We start from the raw sequence: 17,965 nt of genomic DNA on the forward strand, positions 1-17,965 counted from the left end.
CAGGCCTCAAGTGCTCCTTCTTACTAGTTTTTATTGGGGTATATGTTATCTATTTCTCCTGCTGAGCCTGAGTTCTTTAAAGGTCAGAGCTCCACCCACTGCCCCTTTTCACAGCTATAGCCCCGTCTCCTGGTTCAGGCTTGCCTCTTAATCGTGTTGCCAAAAAATACCTTTTACCTGGCTGGCGGTTTGTTAGCACACAGAAGTTGCCTGCTGCTTCCTCAAGGCTGTGTTTTGTGGCTATGTCATATTCTATCAGAAATTCAGTTCTTAGTTCATAACTAGCTGGATTGACCCCCGACACTTCGGTCAGGAGAGGTCCCAGAGCATATAATTTTGGAGATCTATAGTTTTTCCCCACCTAGGTTGGGCCTGTATTCTTTGGAGCAGGAGTAGATGCACCAGTTGAGTTCTCAATTATTGATGCAGTTGTTCCAGAGATTGTCCAGATTCTCATGCCTGTTATTGTCACCTCTTGGATATTTTCTCAGCCCCACAGCCTCAAGTACAGAGGTGTGGCTCCTCCCTTGAGCAACTGCCCACCTCACTAAAAAAAGACTTGGCTTCCCCAGATCCAAAAGCAACCCCTCAGAGCCCTCTAAGTCCTGCTCTCTGGGGTCCATGGACTCAAGTAGTGGCTGTTTTGTATGTGTTCTGGGAGAGAAACCAAGGAACCTGCTATTGTTGGTGGAGGGGAGGGGACCAAGAGAAGGTTCAAGAAGCCATGGCAAAGCCTCAAGTTCTCATTCCCTTTAAGAAGGAGAGAAGATGACAAGTAAGAAGGAGTGTTTAGGAAAGATGACCCAGACATGCAGTGGGTTAACACTTTAATCATAGGTCCAAGGGGTTGGATCACCTAATGAGTCTTTGTTCACGTGTGCTGAAATGCCTGCCTCTGAGCTGGCCTCTGGCAAACTCCAGAGCACTCTCCTAGCCACCCTCTTGAAGCTCTGGGAAAGGCAGTCTGCCTGCCCACTGATTGTTCCAGCCCCTGGGCCAGCAGGACCTCCAGGCCTTCGAAGCTGCAGGTACCAGCCAAGTGCCTCCCTTTCTGTAGGTGGTAACTAGATAGATGCCGTTGGGTGTGCTGAACCAAGCCTAGGCAATGGACTCTTCCAGAAAGGCTTTTCTGCCTTTTTAACCGTCCTTGTCCTTAACATTCTTTCTTGGTCAGGGAAGACTTTACAACTGGTAGGCTCCTCCTTATTTGGGACTGGGGCAGGAATCCAACTGTAAAGTATCCTCTCTGGGTCAGTCCTTAGCTATTGTGTCGGGAGCAAAATTTAGAAGGTGGAGAAAGGTTGACTTCCACGCCTCCAACCTCCTCCTCCCCTGGTGATTCTTCTTTCCTTGTGTGACTACTCAGATGCTGTCTGAGCCAGTTTCTGGGCAATATTATGAGTATTAGTCACTTGCACCATAGCATAAATAAGTTTACATGAGTCAGTCAGCATCTTTGTATCTTAATTTGACTAAATTGCTGTTGCTATTATTTAAAGCATTTAGGGCATCTGGGCAGGTATACAAAAAACTTGGAGGTCAGAGAAGGTCCTTTACTTCTAAAATGATATCTAGGTCATGACTAGGAACTCATATAGTAGTACTAAGTGAAAAATAAGAATTTTAAAAAGTGCATTGAGTCCCTTTTCCTCTTTATCAGAAAATTGGATGTTTTCAGACATTTTGGATAGGCTTAAACATAATTTTGAGTTGTTGGCAAGGAATTTCAATGCTTCCAAAGATTTTATAAAACACATTTCTCTGATATTTGAAAGAGCCTGTCAGAGACAGCAACGAAGGTTTTTACATGTTGTGCAACAAGGACTGTGGGTTTATGAGGTGATTGGCACGCTGGGGGCCCTGTGAGGTGTGTGAGTCCTGGAGTCCTTACGCCAGTGCTGAGGCAGCCATGGTAGTGTGTACAGAGCTTTGAGTGTCTCCTGAATTAGGAGAGCCATTTGCTAATGGGTTGTAGATGTCAGGATCAGGCTTGTTCATGCCAGGAGTCTGTGATTCCCTCAATGAAAGGGCAAGCTTATCTAGAGACACAAGGAAGTTGGCCACATTTGGAGAGTGATCGTGCCCATTCTTTACCTTTTGTTGGTTAGTAATGACCTCAGACCGAGACGGAGGAGCAAGGAGGACAAGATGCTGAGTTCCTGAAAATAGCATCCCCGTGGTGACCATGTTCTCTATGGAAGCTCTGATTTACTTCCTGAATCCCTGTGAGGTGATGACCTAGAGCCAGAGTGGGGAAGCCCACACCCCACAGGCCTGGCAGGCAGTTTCTTAGGGCTCATTACGCTGGTGGCGACACAGGCTCTTTGAAAAATCAGCTTGTGTAATCAGTGGCTGGGAACAGCTCACCCCACGACCTGGGAACTTGACACCAGCCAAGAGCACACTCCCAAGGTCAGACAGAGAAGGTCTCCTGCCTTGGGCTGACACAAGGGCAGTGTCACCAAAGCACCAAGTAGTCTTAAAGGAGTGTGTTGCCATCTGTGTTCAGGCTTATGATGCCAAGATACTGGTTTGGGTTTGCAGACATTGTTTCCCTTGTGCCAGACTCCAGTTAGGGCTGGTTTCCAGAAAATCCAGCTGGTTGGTTCCTTCATTGTTCTGGCCACAGCCTGGATGAGCTACCCAGGATCTGTTGTTGCTATCACCTCCTTCCCAAGCTCCACCCTCTCCACAGACATGGTCAGAAGTGTACACACAGACCCAGTGGGCTGCATTTAAAGACTCACAGGGTATCACTCCAGTCATCTTTCTCCAGGATTATTTCTCTCAGAGACCGCAAACTCCTCTGTGTTGGCAGCAGCCAAATAAGAGGAATGCAGATAGAGAAACAGCCTTTACTCTTGTGTGCCTCCGTCCCAGCATCCTTTTCTTTTTGGCTCTCTCCAGTGACTGCCTGTTCACTTTTTAGGCCTGGCCATCACAGAGTGTCTACCACTTCTCCCTTCCCCAAGCTGAATTAAGTTTTCCCTTCCTCAGATCCCATTGCATTTTTTTTTTTTTATAAATTCATCCCAATGCCGCTTTTTTGTGAGATGTAATTTATACTTATATGAGTTGTGACAAGTATATGTTTGTCAAATACATATAGTCATGTAACCATCACCGTAATCAAGGCACTAAACAGAATTGCCCCCCATATTTTCCTGTGCTCCTTTGTAGTCAGACCCTCCCTTCTCCCCTAGACCCTGGCAGCTACAGATGTGATTTCTCTCCTAATGATTTGCCTTTGCCAGAATAGCATATAAATGGGATTGCACAGTTGTGGTGGTTTGAGAGGCTTCTTTGACTCAGCACAGGGCATTTCAGATTCCTCCATGTTGTTTTGTATGCCCATAGTTCATATCTTGTCAGTACTGAGTGCCCATGACTTTTTGTCCATATCTCTACGTGAGCCTCTTCCACTGTATCTGGATATGTGATATTTTTCCATCTGTCTCCTTGATGGGTGGCCAGGCTCTTCCAGGGCTGGACTGTGTCTTATGTGCCTCTGTATCCCCAGCCTGCATGTAGTAGACACTTGACGGAATGTGCTGGGGCAGCTGTGTGTTGATAGTGGAGGTCCTTATCCTCTCTGGCTCTCTCTAGGGCTCTGGCTGGTCCCTGCTCAGGCCCTGTGTTCAGCTGGTGACCTGGAGAGACACCCAGGGATGGGCAGGCAGGCTTCTCATAAAGCACTCCCATCCTCAGTTTGGTGTCCCTGATTGATGGATGGGTGCCAACACTTGTTGGGAGGTTTGGGGGGTTCTTTGCGGCTCCCCTGAAGCTCTTCTCTCTAGGACTCATGAATTCCTGGGACTGTGGTACAGGCATGTGTCTGTTTCCTTCCTCCTAAGCCAGAGAAGCCCTCTTTGGGCCTTGTTTGCACTGAGTCACAGCTACATTGGCTAGTTAGTTAAAAATAGGCTCTAGTTATCTCCGCCCTGTGATAGGCCCTCTCCTTGGGCAGAGGCAGGAATCCTTATGTAAATATTTGGAGGAGCTTGTGGCTGGGGTGGTTTCCATGCCAGGATCTGCTTGCCTGGCCTCCTGGAGCCATGAGGGCAAGGTGGCAGTGAGAGAGTGAGAGGTGGCATGTGTTAGAACACTCAGGGTGTTCACATTACTTGGGAGATGCTGGAGTTCATGGTAGTACCTTGAGCCGGTGGAAGTGGTTGGTCATTTGCTGTAGTGACAATGGCTGAGTCTTAAAAAGTCAGTAGGACTTATTGGAAAAACCACCAGATTTGAAATCAGACTGACCAGAGTTCAGTCTCTGTGATTCCTCGCCTTACTGGCCCGTGGCCTAAAACAAGTTACATGACTCCTCTGAGCATCATTTTCTCCTTTGTAAACAGGGACCATGTTATCTGCTCCACCAGGGTGATTATGAGAATTAAAAGTGATCATGTGTGTAAAGCACGTAACAGAGCCCTGCACGCAATAGACCCTCATTTAGTGCTGGCTGCCACCACAGCCAACTCTAGTCTTGCTATCTACTTTGCCAGCAAACATTACAACCTTGCACTGGATATCCAAGGGAAGAACAAGAGGTTCTGAAAGGACATAGGATCTCTAGATGCATGTCCAGACCTCTTTCCAATGTGCTCACATCTTTTTAACTTCTGTTGGCCTTCAGCCCTACGGTTAAATCACTTCAACAGCTGCCCACCTAGGGCTGATAACTCAGGACTCACCAGCTAGGAGAGGACTGTAACCAAACTTAAAAATAGACATACATCCGCTGCCTGGTACAGGGGCTGTGCAGACCTCTGGAGAGAAGGCCAGGCAGCATCTGCACGGCCAGGCAGCATCTGCACACCCAGGCTGAGTTGGACTCTGGGCAGCTGGAGGCTGCAAGCCTCCTGACGAAGGGGACCCTGCCAGGCAAGCCCAGCTTTCCTTGGTCCAGAAGTTCTGAGGGTATGTGTCCTCATCCTCTCCCCCAACTAGCACTGCCTGGCTAGAGACTGACCATTCTTCAGAGAAAGAAAGGTGGAGAGGGTGTGGGGCCGGGTGTGGGGGAGATGGGGATCCTTAGGCTTAGCAGAGCTGTCTGAAGCTGGGCTGCACTGATTCCCTGTAGCCTTTGGTATAAGGGGATGGAGAGAGCCACTGGGTGGCTTTTTAAAGGAAAGTAAGGCAGTCCTATCTAAGGTGAATGGAAAGCGAGCTCAAAAAGAATAGGCTGCAATATGATTGATCTAATTTCTTGTTTAGCCCCAAACCAGGTCACTGTGTCTGAGTATAAGTGTGTCAGAAACAAACCAGAGAGTGCCCACAGAACAAGGCCCACACAGAAAGGTCAAGCCCTCCTGTTGAGGGAATACACCCAGATAGGGCGACCTTTGTGCCCAGAGCAGAGTTCTCTAATATTGTTGTTAAATTATGTCTGTGTCTGCTTCCTCCATGGCCTCCCCTTCCTCTGTGCAGGTGCCACCACGGAGTCTGACCACTGCTGAGCAGACAGCCACCGAGGGCCGAAATTCTGAGCCTTCCTCTGGACCCAGGCAGGAGACACACAGACAAGAAAGGCAAACTCACCATGGCCTCCACCAATGCAGAGAGCCAGCTCCAGAGAATCATCCGAGACTTGCAAGGTATGGTAGGTTGCTGGGCAGACTGAGTTTGGTTTTGAGGGACTTGTGGCAGGGCTTTTGGCTGTTGCCAGTTGAAATTCAACCCTTTCATTTTTGTTCACACAGCGAGTAATTGGAGTCCTCAGGTCACATCATATTGAAATATTTGGGTCTCAAATATCCACCTTGTTGTGTAAGGCTTGGAAAGCTTGCCTGGTTTCCTTTCAGAGAACTGTAAAGCCAGTTTGTAAACAAAACCATACACCCGGCTCCAGGATTGGGTCTGATTTCCATTAGTGCACATATGTGTGTTTTGAAGCTGCCTGTTAAGTCTTTGGCTAAATCCCAAACTTCTGAGCTCTGATGAAGTTGGTTTCTTTGGAAAAGAGTGTTCTTTCTCCCACTGAGCAGGAAGGACAGAGACCCACCTGTCTTGTTTTGCTGCCCAACCGGGTCCTGGCTGGCAGATGGCCTGTTGCCTGGGATGCACTGTAGGTCCAGGCCTGCTGCCTCCCAGACTTCCCTGAGCTCAGTGTTGTCCACTGAGAGAGGCTATGACTTGTATCCCTTATCTCACTGGAGAAAAGCAAGGCAGAGGAAGGTGCAGATAAAGCTTCATAGACTCAGGAGAAATGAACTATTTTCTTTTTGGCTGCAAATTCCAAGTTTCACTCTTTCAGATGCTGTCCCAGGGGTCAGAATTTTTATGTTTTCCATCCCCACTCATCACCAGTGCTGACCTTTAAGCTCTTCGGAGCTCTAGGATACTTGATACTACACAGTCTGAAGCTGACCACTTCCTCCATGCCTGCAGAGTCTGCTGTGACACTCCCTGACAGACTAAAGGCCCAGGCTCCTAACTGCTTGGACACCACAAGCAGTTATCTCCCATACCAGGAGCCATTGGCCTAGCACGACCACAATGCAGTTCTCATTCTGAAGTTCCAAAGTCAACAACAAAAAACACTTTCTCAGGCTTTTAATCTTGTGTCTACCATGCCTTGGGCCTCTGGGCACAATTTCATGGCATTTCATGTGCACCAGGCACTTTCTATACCAACAGCCTGGCACCAGTCTATGCTCCTAACCACTCTAGTCTACTTTCAGCTAAGACGTTAGATGCTTTTTTAAATCTACACAGAGAGGCAGAGAAAGTGAAGTGCCAGTCTCTGCAAATCTGAGTTTGCCACTGGCTTTAAGAGGTCTCTCCATAAAGTAGGCAGTCTTTTCTGTGTTTCGATATCTGGTTCTTGAGGATAACTTTGAGACCTGGAGGTCCTCATTGGGAGGGAAGAGGGTGAAATAGGGGACCCTCAGGTAGAGCTTCTGATCTAGACCATTGTCTGTCCCATGTACCAGCTGAGTCTGGCCACCCCCAACATCCTGGGCTGATTTTAATGTCCTTTACATAGGCCACAGAGCACTTTGGTGGGAATTCTTGAAAGGTGCCACTTTCTCAGTACCCTCCACTTTCATCTGTTGATGAATGTCTTAATAAGCATACAAATCTACAGCATCTACCATGAGAGTGGAGTGTCCTTAATTGAGGCATCTTTGTGTGGTACACAGCCTTCACTCCTCTGCAGGGCAGCCCACTTATCCTCTTGGTGACAGCAGTTTCAAAGACTTTGGAGTCAGGTAGGGGTGTGCTCAGCTTCTGGCTTCTCTTTTAACCCTGGAAAATGTTGGACAAGTCCCTTCACCTTTCCAACGCACAGTTGCTTCCTTCATGTGCCAGGTGGGTTTGATGATAACACCCACTTCTCAAGATTATTGAAAGAATCAAATAGTAATTCCTGCAAAGCTAATATTACTTAGAGTATCAGAGATTAGAGCTGAAAATTTCATATTTCATGTCCAGAGTCTACTCCTTCAAAGTTTCAGGAGTTCCCAGATCAGGTTGCGAGTGTTTACCTGGCCTGAGGAGGCAGAAGGGTGGAGGAGGAAGGCTCTTTGTCTCTCCCAGGCCCCTGGCTCACTGGCTGTCAGTGCCAGCCATTGCAGACACTTCTAGCAAGGTACAGCTGGACAACAGTCACTTGTATGAATCAGTCCCAAGAACCTGTCTCCACCATTTGCTAATCTTTGCCTGAGGGGTCAGTGTTGATTACATTTTCAGCCATCTTAGGCTTGGCTTCAGTCCTGGACAGGTCTGCTTCAAACCATGGTTCTTGAGAGCAGGGGTTAGGAATTTAAGAATTGCCAGAGAAGCAGATAGTTTTGTGAAGCACATCCCAACCATCTCCACTGGGGAAATGTTTTCCAGGATCTAAACCAAATCCAGTGTCTCGATAGTCCCTCTGTCCCACAGCAGAGGCAGTAAGTGAGAGTCAAAGGTGGGTTTTCCTCTTTTCTACACAGGGAGGTGAATTCTCTTAGAAGTTAAGAGATGGGCTCTGGAGTTAGACAGCTCTTGAGAAAACCAGGGTTCTTATTCCAGCTCTGCTGTTTGCCACCCATGATCTTTGGGCAAGTGCTCTGATTTCTCTGTACACTCCTCATCTGCAAAATGGGGATAATCATAGCAGACTTCATAGATTCTAAATTGTACTCATTTTTTTTTTGACATTTTAACAGCTCTGAAACTGGAATGTATCTTATAATTAATTGCATCTTAGATTCATCGAAATAAGGCAATCCCTGCCTCTCAATGCCATATTAAATGAGAGAAATGCATGTAAAGGCCTAGCCCCTCAAGGACACTCAGTTAACAGAAGCAGGTGCGGTTGTCATTGTTGGAATTGTGATTATCATTACTATTATTTGCACATACTGGGTATTCTGATCCTGCGCTTACCTATAATGAGCAGTAGGATTATAGTGAAGAACCTGAAATATGGCTAGAATAAAGGTAAAGCTTTCTGGAAGTCAGTATTCGGGGACTGAATGATTCATCCACACAGCAAACATTTGTTGTCCAGCTACTATATACAAATTACTAGCCCTGGGTGGTGGACAGACAAGGGCGAACAAGAAATGTGCCCAGTCAACAAGCATTGTAAAGTATCTGTGGGCTCTCAGGACATTTCAACACTCCCTGACTTGGAGTTATATCTCATGGATACTTACATACCCTTTTATGTTTCAGAGGTGCTTTGTATCACTGACCACTTGCTCCTCATGCTTCCTGGGTTATTCCTGCTTCTCTCTCTGAGTTTAGTCACTATCTGGTTACATGTTCCTATTTGTTGTCTTAAAGATGCTGTGACAGAACTAAGCAAAGAATTTCAGGAAGCAGGGGAACCCATCACGGATGACAGCACCAGCTTGCATAAATTTTCTTATAAACTTGAGTATCTCCTGCAAGTAAGTGACACCTGTAATGTGTTGATTTTTGCACTGGTATCTCTTTTCTCCCTCTTGGGTGACTCATCAGCATTCAAGATATGGTTCAGAAAGCCCAAGGAGCCAGTAAGCCCTCGTGGTTAGATTGAAGGTCGGAGCAGTCCCCAGTGCCAGCTCAATCCTCCAAGTGTGATCCTTTGGGGAATTGCAATGTTGCCCCTTAGGATGGCTTTGAGAATCAAGAACATCCTTTAGAGATTTAGGTCATTGTAAGGTAGGTCAGAAGATTACTGTATGGCAAGGATCTTAACTTTGGGACAGTTACATACCCCTTTGGGAGTTTAGTGAAAGCTATAGAGTCTTCCCAAAAAGACATTCGTGTATGTATACACACAATCACGCATTTTTGCAGGCAGATTCTAAGAGTGTGTGGACCCTTTAAAGATTATCCATGGGCTTCTGTTTTAGAGCTTTGCTACTCAATAATGTGCAGTCCATAGACCAGCAGCATCAGCATCCTCTGGGAGCTTATTTGTAGTATATTCTTGGCTTCCACCCCCACCTACTGAATCAGAATCTCTGGGGTCAGCCCCAGTATATTTTCTTTTAACATATTGATGGTATAACTCTTATCCCTGCTTAGCCCAAAAAGTGCTGATGTAAAAAACACTGCAGATGTGGAAAAATGCATGCAACTAAAATAGGCAGGAAAGAAATGCTCTAGAAGTTATTTTAGGGTAGCAGTGGTATTAGGTGTTAAATTTTTTTCTATTTTTGTGTTTTGTTTTATCTAGATATCCTAATAACATATGCATATCTTTCTTCTGTAATCAGAAAAAAAATGCTATAAAATGTTACAGAAAGATATACCTGTATCATTGTGAACACCATTATTTTGCAACGCACATCCCACCAAAGCACGTAGTATGTGGGCCCACTAGAGGAAAGGCCCCTAACGTGCTAAAGGGCTTGCCTCTCTCATGACATTTCAGCTGGTTCTTTAACATTGTAAAAATGTTTTTGAGCTTTCTTTTTTTCAATTAAGCCCATTTTGGTTTTGGATTTGAAATGACTCAGAGCTGACATTTATTTAAATTTATTGTAGGTGTATTAAAACGATATTGAAACTTAAGTGTTGAGTAACTGGGATAAAAGGTCATTATCTTATTTCCCTAAGTCGAAGCATAGTTAACACTCTTCATATTGCCCTTAAGACTCTTTTCTTTTTCTTTTTTTTTCTTTGAGACAGAGTTTCACTCTTGTTGCCCAGGCTGGAGTGCAGTGGTGCAATCTTGGCTCACTGCTACCTCCGCCTCCTGGGCTCAAGTGATTCTCCTGCCTCAGCCTCTCAAGTAGCTGGGATCACAGGCGCCCGCCACCACACCCAGCTAATTTTTGTATTTTTAGTAGAGATGGGGTTTCACCATGTCGACCAGGCTGGTCTTGAACCCCTGACCTCAGGTGATCCATCCACCTCAGCCTCCCAAAGTGCTGGATTACCAGCGTGAGCCACCGCACACAGCCAAGACTCCTTTCTTGTATTTCTTTCTCATCCGTTAATAACACCTTTGGTGGTTTTCCACCCAGCTGTATGAACAGGGTATTAACACACCTTGATTTGCCAATAAATAAAAATAATGCCAATAAAGGGCCTCACCCAGTGCTGGCACCTAAGAAGCTATTGTTATTATTTATCATTTAAATGCTGGGATGAAGAGCAGTGGGTTTGGACCTTCTCTCCCTGTCCCTTTCCCTACCCAGTTTGATCAGAAAGAGAAGGCCACCCTCCTGGGCAACAAGAAGGACTACTGGGATTACTTCTGTGCCTGCCTGGCCAAGGTGAAAGGAGCCAATGATGGGATCCGATTTGTCAAGTCTATCTTGGAGGTAAGCTGAGCAAGCAGCCAACAACTTCGTGTCTTCCTTTTGCCTGCTTAAAGCGGCTCTTGCAGAGACCTTTGCTGCAGACAGCTAAATGAGGAAGTGGGAGTTTATGGGTGGTAAAGAAATCTAGTCCAGGTATACTCAATGCCCATTGTTGCAGTGGCTCAAGCTTGGGGAAACCACTTCAGTGAGTGTTTACCAAGAGGAAGAATGCTGAGTCCTGAATGTACCTTAGGCCACAACCCACATGTTCCTTAACAGGGTGGCCTGTTCACATACATTGTAAGTCTGCTAATGGCAGCCCTTGAGGTATAAAGCATAGGATGGCTCCATCTTTTTAAAAAACTCATTTTCTGAGATAAAATTCTTTAGAGTTTGCTATGCTGCTTTCCCTACACTTTGCCCAGGAAACTTAGATTTGAAATGAGAATGATGTGGGATCTCAAGAGACATTTCTTAAAATAGTGATGTGCCAACTTTCTACTTTCAATTCTGAGCCCCTCAAGAGCAAAATGCCATGGATTTGCTGTTTCACAAAACTCCAGAACAACAAACACACACACATATTTCACATACACACTCACACTCTCCTCTCTGTTTATTTTCCACCCTCAACCCCCAGAGACTCTTTCTTCTCTCTCATCAGCCTATGCCATCCAGGAGTGCAGAACTTTGCATATCAGGGAGCAGGTAAACCCCTAGATTTGAGGCAGGAGGTTTGTACATTTCTTCTTTCTTTTCAGTAAGTGTGAAGTCACTTTAAAGTCAACACACCTGCTGCTTGGCTGGCTGCCCACAAATACCACAGCCTTAGGTATTCTGGGAAGGGCTCCTCACCAACCACGCCAGCTGGAGCTAAATGACTTTCTTCTTATAATGATGGTGTTAGATACGCTGACATCAATGGCTGGACATTTCCCACCATTTGCACCCTCTGACATCTGAGACGATGAGGAAGGATCCTAGCTCTAAAGGGCTGGTTCTGTGAGTTTCTTTAATGTCCATGTTAGTGTAGATGAGTCTTATGAGGTCTGGTGGGATACTTGGGTCCATGAGGTAGAGCAGTATTTTAATTTTAATGCATCGTAAATGTGGAAGGGGTTCTCTTTGTCACTCTCGTCTCTTCATTCCTCAGCCACTGCATCAGAGCAACAAAGCCTTTAACTTTATGACTTTGGACAGCTGAAGTCTGGAAATAAATTTAGTTTTAATTCCCATTCCCCAGGATTATGAAATGCTTGCTAAAACACATCTGCTTTTTGGCTAGTTTCTTCTTCTTTTCTCATAATGCAGACAGATCTTTAGACAGTCTGAAGCCATGGAAACTGACTTTCTAGAAGCAAAAAACATTCCTTGCTTGCATGAATGTTGGTGTTTTAGTGGCTGGCATAGGCTCTGCTTCCCATAGAGTCTTCATCTCTGTTGAAGACTGCTCTCTGGGGCATCACTGGTTGGAATGGCTTGGAACATCCCTAGGCTAAGTGAGTTGCTGGAGACTTGGTTAATTTTAATAATCAAGTAGCCATCTGGGTCTTTAACTGAGAGGGTAAGAGTTAATGGATAAGAAACATTTGTAGGTACCCTCAGACCCCTTTGAGGTAGGAGGCAGCTATTTAGGCTAAAATAGGTGAATGTTCTAAGAAACCATTTCTGGAGATTCAGTATGGGCTCAGCTTGGACTGTGTTTCACTGTGATGAGGGTGTAGCTCGGCGTCGGGCTCATGGCACAATGACCTGGTTTAAAGCAGAATCAGCTCTCATGTACCCTGCAGATTTCCTATCCTTTGCTGCCGTTGTATTGCTTCTCGGGATAGTGTATGTGGGTTATGATTAGAAGCTAAAAAAAATTAAGGAATTAGGTAATGAAAGTGGATCCATAATCTCAAAACATAAAAAGGCCATGCAGCATTTTGATTTGCAGTACAAAGGAACTATTGTTCCCTTCCCCCTAAAAATACCTTTTAAAATAAATAGTTCCCTATATATATATATATATATATATATATAATTAATTCAGTTAATGGGCCTGATTAAAAGTATAGCCTCAAATGTTTGCCATTAAAAAAGTTTTGATGTTCTAAAGGCTGGTATAATGGTAAGTTTGCCAAAAATAAGGACAAGTTCCTGTCTTTGGGAGCTTACGGACCTGGGCTGTGATGTAAGGGTCTTAATGAAATTCTGCAGGGTGTGTGTTTGTATAATTGACAGGCTTCACTTCACAATGCCTTGCTCACCTCTTTCCAACTGCCTGAATTTCCTGGTTATCACCACGAAACACTTTGTTCTCACCTCAATCGTCAGTGGAAAACTGATTTAGACAGGATATACCATCAAGATTCTCCCCCGCGCATCTGCTGAGATCATCTATCTGCAGACATGTCATGGTGGTTTTTATAAAGCCAATAAACCAGGCTGCTGCCTGCCTTCACTTCCAGGTGTCCTGGCTGTACCCAAAACACACATGGGGAAATGTCTTACAGCTTCTGTAGTTAAAGAGAGTTAACACCTTTTTGTTTTTTAAAACTACTTCATATGGTATCATTTCCTTGAGTCAGCAGTTAAGAAGAAATATAGCTCTGAGCTAAAAGGTGCTATACACCAGGATGTTTACCCCATTGAATCAGGAAATATGTAGTACAGCCTTAATCACTGGCATTTAATGCCAGTATTTCCTGACTCAACATAGTGTCGGAATTAAAATCTGAATAGTATGAGGTATAGGAACCCTCTGGCAAACCACTGCTCCCCTTTCCCCCATCACATATACACACTGTAAATATTTCTGACCTTTGAAGGAGTAGGGAGGGTATTGGTCCCAGCTTACCCTACCCAGAGCCAGAGCCTGAGAGAGCAGGTACTTGTGGTAGGTCAGGAGGTTTTGAATTCCTGCCTACTTTCTGGGCTGACCTATCAGGAATATGAATCCTAATTTGCAAACTTGCCCAAGTGTCTTCTGTGGCTGTCCCTTTTATTCCATCCGCCTTGGCCATTGTATGCTCCCAGCTGACAGAGCCCTGCTTTGCATCCTCATGGCAGAGTCTCTGACCAACATATCCCATCTCCATCACAACAAGCTTTTAAGTGGTGAATTTAAGCCTCAAACAGTTACGGTCACATCTTCTTCCTCTGAATTGGATTTTAGGTATAAGCTCTGTGAGGAGAGGTTTTGAAGACAGGCCTGCACCTGGGCCTTCCTATGCCATCCATGCCAAACTTGTGAGACAGACCCATATCCATTTTATCCTTAGCCCAGTGTGACTGGGCTGCCTAGAGACACCCCTGGTCTCACCCCTGGGCTCCTTCTGATTCAATGTAGTGATTTGGCATATCTGATAAAGAACAGGAAATCCAACCAGGAAAGCATTGGCAGACTTGTAGATTTTACTGATGGTTTCATGGAACACAGATGAGGCAGTTACACGGCCACACTCACGCACCTCTGCCCTTGTCCCTTTCTTCCTCCTGCACATGTTTCTGCCAAGCCCTTTAGGCCCTTCCCCTGCACCTGTTCCCCACACACCTTAAAAACAAACCAGCATTAGCTGAGCTGAGACCATCTCTTCCTCCTCAAGCTGACTTCTGGTGTGAGAAGTCCTTCATTTACCTACCTCCAGGTTTTACTCTAATATAAAACTGAGTTTTATTTGGTTCCTATCTGACTCCAAACCCAGAGATTCTGATAGAGCAGAGGAGGGAAAGTGACATTCCAATAGAATCCACAGATGTTTGGAAGCCTCTTGTTAATATGTCTTCCATGATATGTTTGCTGGAGTCTGCAGATTATTCTCAGATGAAGGCCTGCAAGTAGTTCACCCACTTCAAGCCTTACTCTCTGCAGTAAGAGTATCAAATGTGTTGTGTCCTTTGAAGGACAACATATAGGGTAAAATTGGGTGACATTTTTTGCCCTGTATCTGTGTTTCACAAACCATCTATGAGACCAGGTCTGTATTTGGATTTAGGCTGACAGCTCTTTGGCTCTATGTAATCTGCTTTTTCCAGCTCCGAACATCCTTGGGGAAAGGAAGAGCATTTATTCGCTACTCCTTGGTGCACCAGAGGTTGGCAGACACCTTACAGCAGTGCTTCATGAACACCAAAGTGACCAGGTAAATACAGGACAGGGCTGGGGTTTAGCACCATCCCGTGCAGAAATGAACTAAAGTTCATTAATAATAATGACAACTGCAACAGTAGTGCTCATCTGTGTCCCCCATGACACTGCAGACTCCTTCCACATCTATCATTGTCTTCCACCCCTCCTCCCAAAGCCCTTGACACATGTGGGCAAGTAGCACTGAGTTTTTATAGGTAAGTGAGGCTCAGAGGGGCTTAATGCTTTTCTCTAGGCCTCACCCGTTGCTCTCTTAACTCCCAATAGCAGGCATTTTCCCTGGTGGATGGCATGTCCTTGGTGCCAGCACTACTGGACAGACAGGTTACAGCCTTGGCCTCTCAGCAGAATCACCTGTGGGGTTTTTAACACTACTGAGCCTGGGTCTTCATCTGGCATACTGAGTGAACACACTGAAGACTGTGGTGGGCAGCCAGGACTGGGAGCCACTGCAGAGCTCAGGTCACGTGTGCAGTCAGCCTTTGTGCGGGTAGTGCTGAAGCCTCAAAAGGGAAGACAGAAGGGAGGAGAGAGGCAGGGAGTGAGTCTATAAAGGGGAGAATGGGTGTCAGCTTAGAAGCTGCAAATCGGGTACCAGTCAACTAAACCTCTTTGGGTTTTCCAGCATCTCTTGGCCCCTTTCCTTTTGGAGTATTCAAAATTTTTTTGAATCTAAAAAAACTACAAAGGGAAAACCTTTTGTTTCATCATGTCACCTTAAAGATTGATTTGCATAGAGATGTACTCGTATTTCTCATGCATGTGGCAGGCCTTGTGAATTGATGTGAGCTGAAAAAGTTTGCATATTTGATTTGAAGGTTATTTTGTTTTAGATGTTTGGTGAAGATCGTCATCAACAGCTTGACTTAATCACAGTTCACAGACAATAATGTCCCACTTTTTTGCCCACGCGGGAGTGCAGCGGCACAATCATAGCACACTGTAACCTCAAGCTGCTGGGCTCAAGTGATCTTACCTCAGCCTTCAAGTAGCTGGATAGGCATTTACCACTGTGTCTGTCTAATTTTTTACTTTTTATATAGACAGGGTCTCACTATGTTGCCCAGCCTGGCCTCAAATTCCTGGGCTCAAGTGAACCCCCTGCCTAGGCCTCCCAAAGTGCTAGGATTACAGGTGTCAGCCACTATGCCCAATCATCTTTTTCATTTTGGGCAGGGGTTGGGGTAGGGGGTTGGGGTAGTCTTAACCTGTCACACAGGCTGGAGTGCAGTGGCACGATCATGGCTCACTGTGGCCTCTACCTCCTGGGTTCAAGCGATCCTCCTGCCTCAGCCTCTTGAGAAGCTGGGACTACAGGTACATGCCACCATGCTCAGCTAATTTTTTGTTATTTTTTTGGTAGAGATGGGATATTGCCATGTTGCCCACCCTGGCCTCGAACTCCTGGGTTCAAGCTATCCTCCTGCCTCAGCTTCCCAAAGTGTTGGGATTACAGGCATGAGCCACTGTGTTCTGATGCATCTTTTTAAAATTCTTGTTACTTTGCCTGAAATGAAACAACCACTACCTCAAAATGCAGATAACATTTATTTTATTTTTTCTCACCCTGTCTTACGGTGCAGAACCATTTCTGAATAGTTTGTTCCTTGGCTTTTAAATTGGTATCTGGACAGAAATTAGCAGTGAGTTTAGTGTCCCATATTGAGTTCTGAAAATGGAATAGAAAGTAATCTTTCAAAAAAGAGGTTTTCTTTCTCCTGCAATTGCCCTTTCTTGGCAAATAATTGATGTTTAAGGTTTCCATATCCTTTTTGAGAAGTAGATATGATATATATAATAAATGAATAAGCTTCCAGATCATTGCAGTAATTTCTTTGAAGGAGAGCAAGCTTATTTGAGAGTTCTGTTCTTCTACGGTGAAAATGAAATTGGTTTGTGTGCCTGTGCCTTTTAATTTAGTAACCTGAGTTGGAATTCGATGAGGCAGAGCCACAGTGGGAGGACTGATTAAATTCACACTTCCTTTATCTTTATTACTCTTATAATTGACATGTTTTTCTGCAGTGACTGGTACTATGCAAGAAGCCCCTTTCTGCAGCCAAAGCTGAGCTCGGACATTGTGGGCCAACTCTATGAGCTGACTGAGGTTCAGTTTGACCTGGCGTCGAGGGGCTATGACTTGGATGCTGCCTGGCCAACATTTGCCAGGTACTTTGAAGGATTGCTTGCTTTAAAAGACAGGAAAAGAAACATTTGAAGTTTTGAAGATTGCCACCAGTCTACTCAAAGCAATTTTGCTTGCTCAGTAAATTACACAAACCTGTTCAACTCTTATTCCAGCTCCTTTTACAGACTTTGTTGAATCATGACTAACAATAACATCTGAAGGCTCCAACCTTAAACCAACTTAACTGGCCAGGGCATGAGTCAGTGGAGATGTGTATTGCAAAAACCAAGGCTTTAAAATTTTTTTAAGGCACTTGTTGTTATGGGCATTGGGGGAGGAGTGGGCTTTTTCCCGTGCCTGTTCTTGTGGAGTTATTACAGAAGGCTCCTAAGCAGTAGGAGAGGAAGTGAAAGCCACAGCTCATCCACATAAGGGTTGCAGGAAAGGTGGCTGCATTTTTGTTTCTTCTTTTTTTCTTTTCTGAGGCCATCAAGCCAGCCATATCTTACACCAGTGTGGCACTCACATACCACCAGAGTCCTTACATGAGCTCCAGGAAGGAGGTGTGAGGAACAGGCTCAGAGGATCAGGGGACTTGACAAAGTCACCCAGCTGGTGGGCAGCAGGCCTGGGACACCTGACTTGGGTTAAAATCAAGTCCAGTGTTCTTTGTTTTGTTTTGCTTTCTGTTTATAAGGCTTTTAAAATTTAACATTCATATTTTTTATTAGGAAATACTTCACATATAGAGAAAAGTGGTGAATATGATAGTGACATGCAAACCACTAGGATTTAATTTTGCCATATTCAGATGTCCTTTTTTTATTTTTATTTTTTGTAGGGACGGAGTCTTGCCATCTCTCCCAGGCTGGTTTGAACTCCTGGGCTCAAGCAATCCTCCTATCTTGGCCTTCCAAACTGCTGGGATTACAGGTGTGAGCCACCACGCCTGGCCCAGATATTCTTTTTAAAACTTTT

The 17,965-nt window shown here is 45.1% G+C and overlaps 1 protein-coding gene across 1 annotated transcript in view; it reads left to right on the top strand.

The window, feature by feature from the left end:
* Positions 1-17,965, top strand: part of FYCO1 (FYVE and coiled-coil domain autophagy adaptor 1) — a 77,042-nt gene that overhangs the window by 5,432 nt on the left and 53,645 nt on the right. The window contains exons 2-6 of the mRNA XM_054482086.2: positions 5,431-5,597; positions 8,776-8,882; positions 10,623-10,748; positions 14,748-14,854; positions 16,885-17,028. Of these exons, the coding sequence (XP_054338061.1) occupies positions 5,543-5,597; positions 8,776-8,882; positions 10,623-10,748; positions 14,748-14,854; positions 16,885-17,028 (539 nt within the window). The 5' untranslated portion in view covers positions 5,431-5,542. The remainder of the gene's footprint in view (positions 1-5,430; positions 5,598-8,775; positions 8,883-10,622; positions 10,749-14,747; positions 14,855-16,884; positions 17,029-17,965) is intronic.

Source organism: Pongo pygmaeus, chromosome 2, assembly GCF_028885625.2.
Source record: "Pongo pygmaeus isolate AG05252 chromosome 2, NHGRI_mPonPyg2-v2.0_pri, whole genome shotgun sequence".
NCBI classification, from domain to species: Eukaryota; Metazoa; Chordata; class Mammalia; order Primates; family Hominidae; genus Pongo; species Pongo pygmaeus.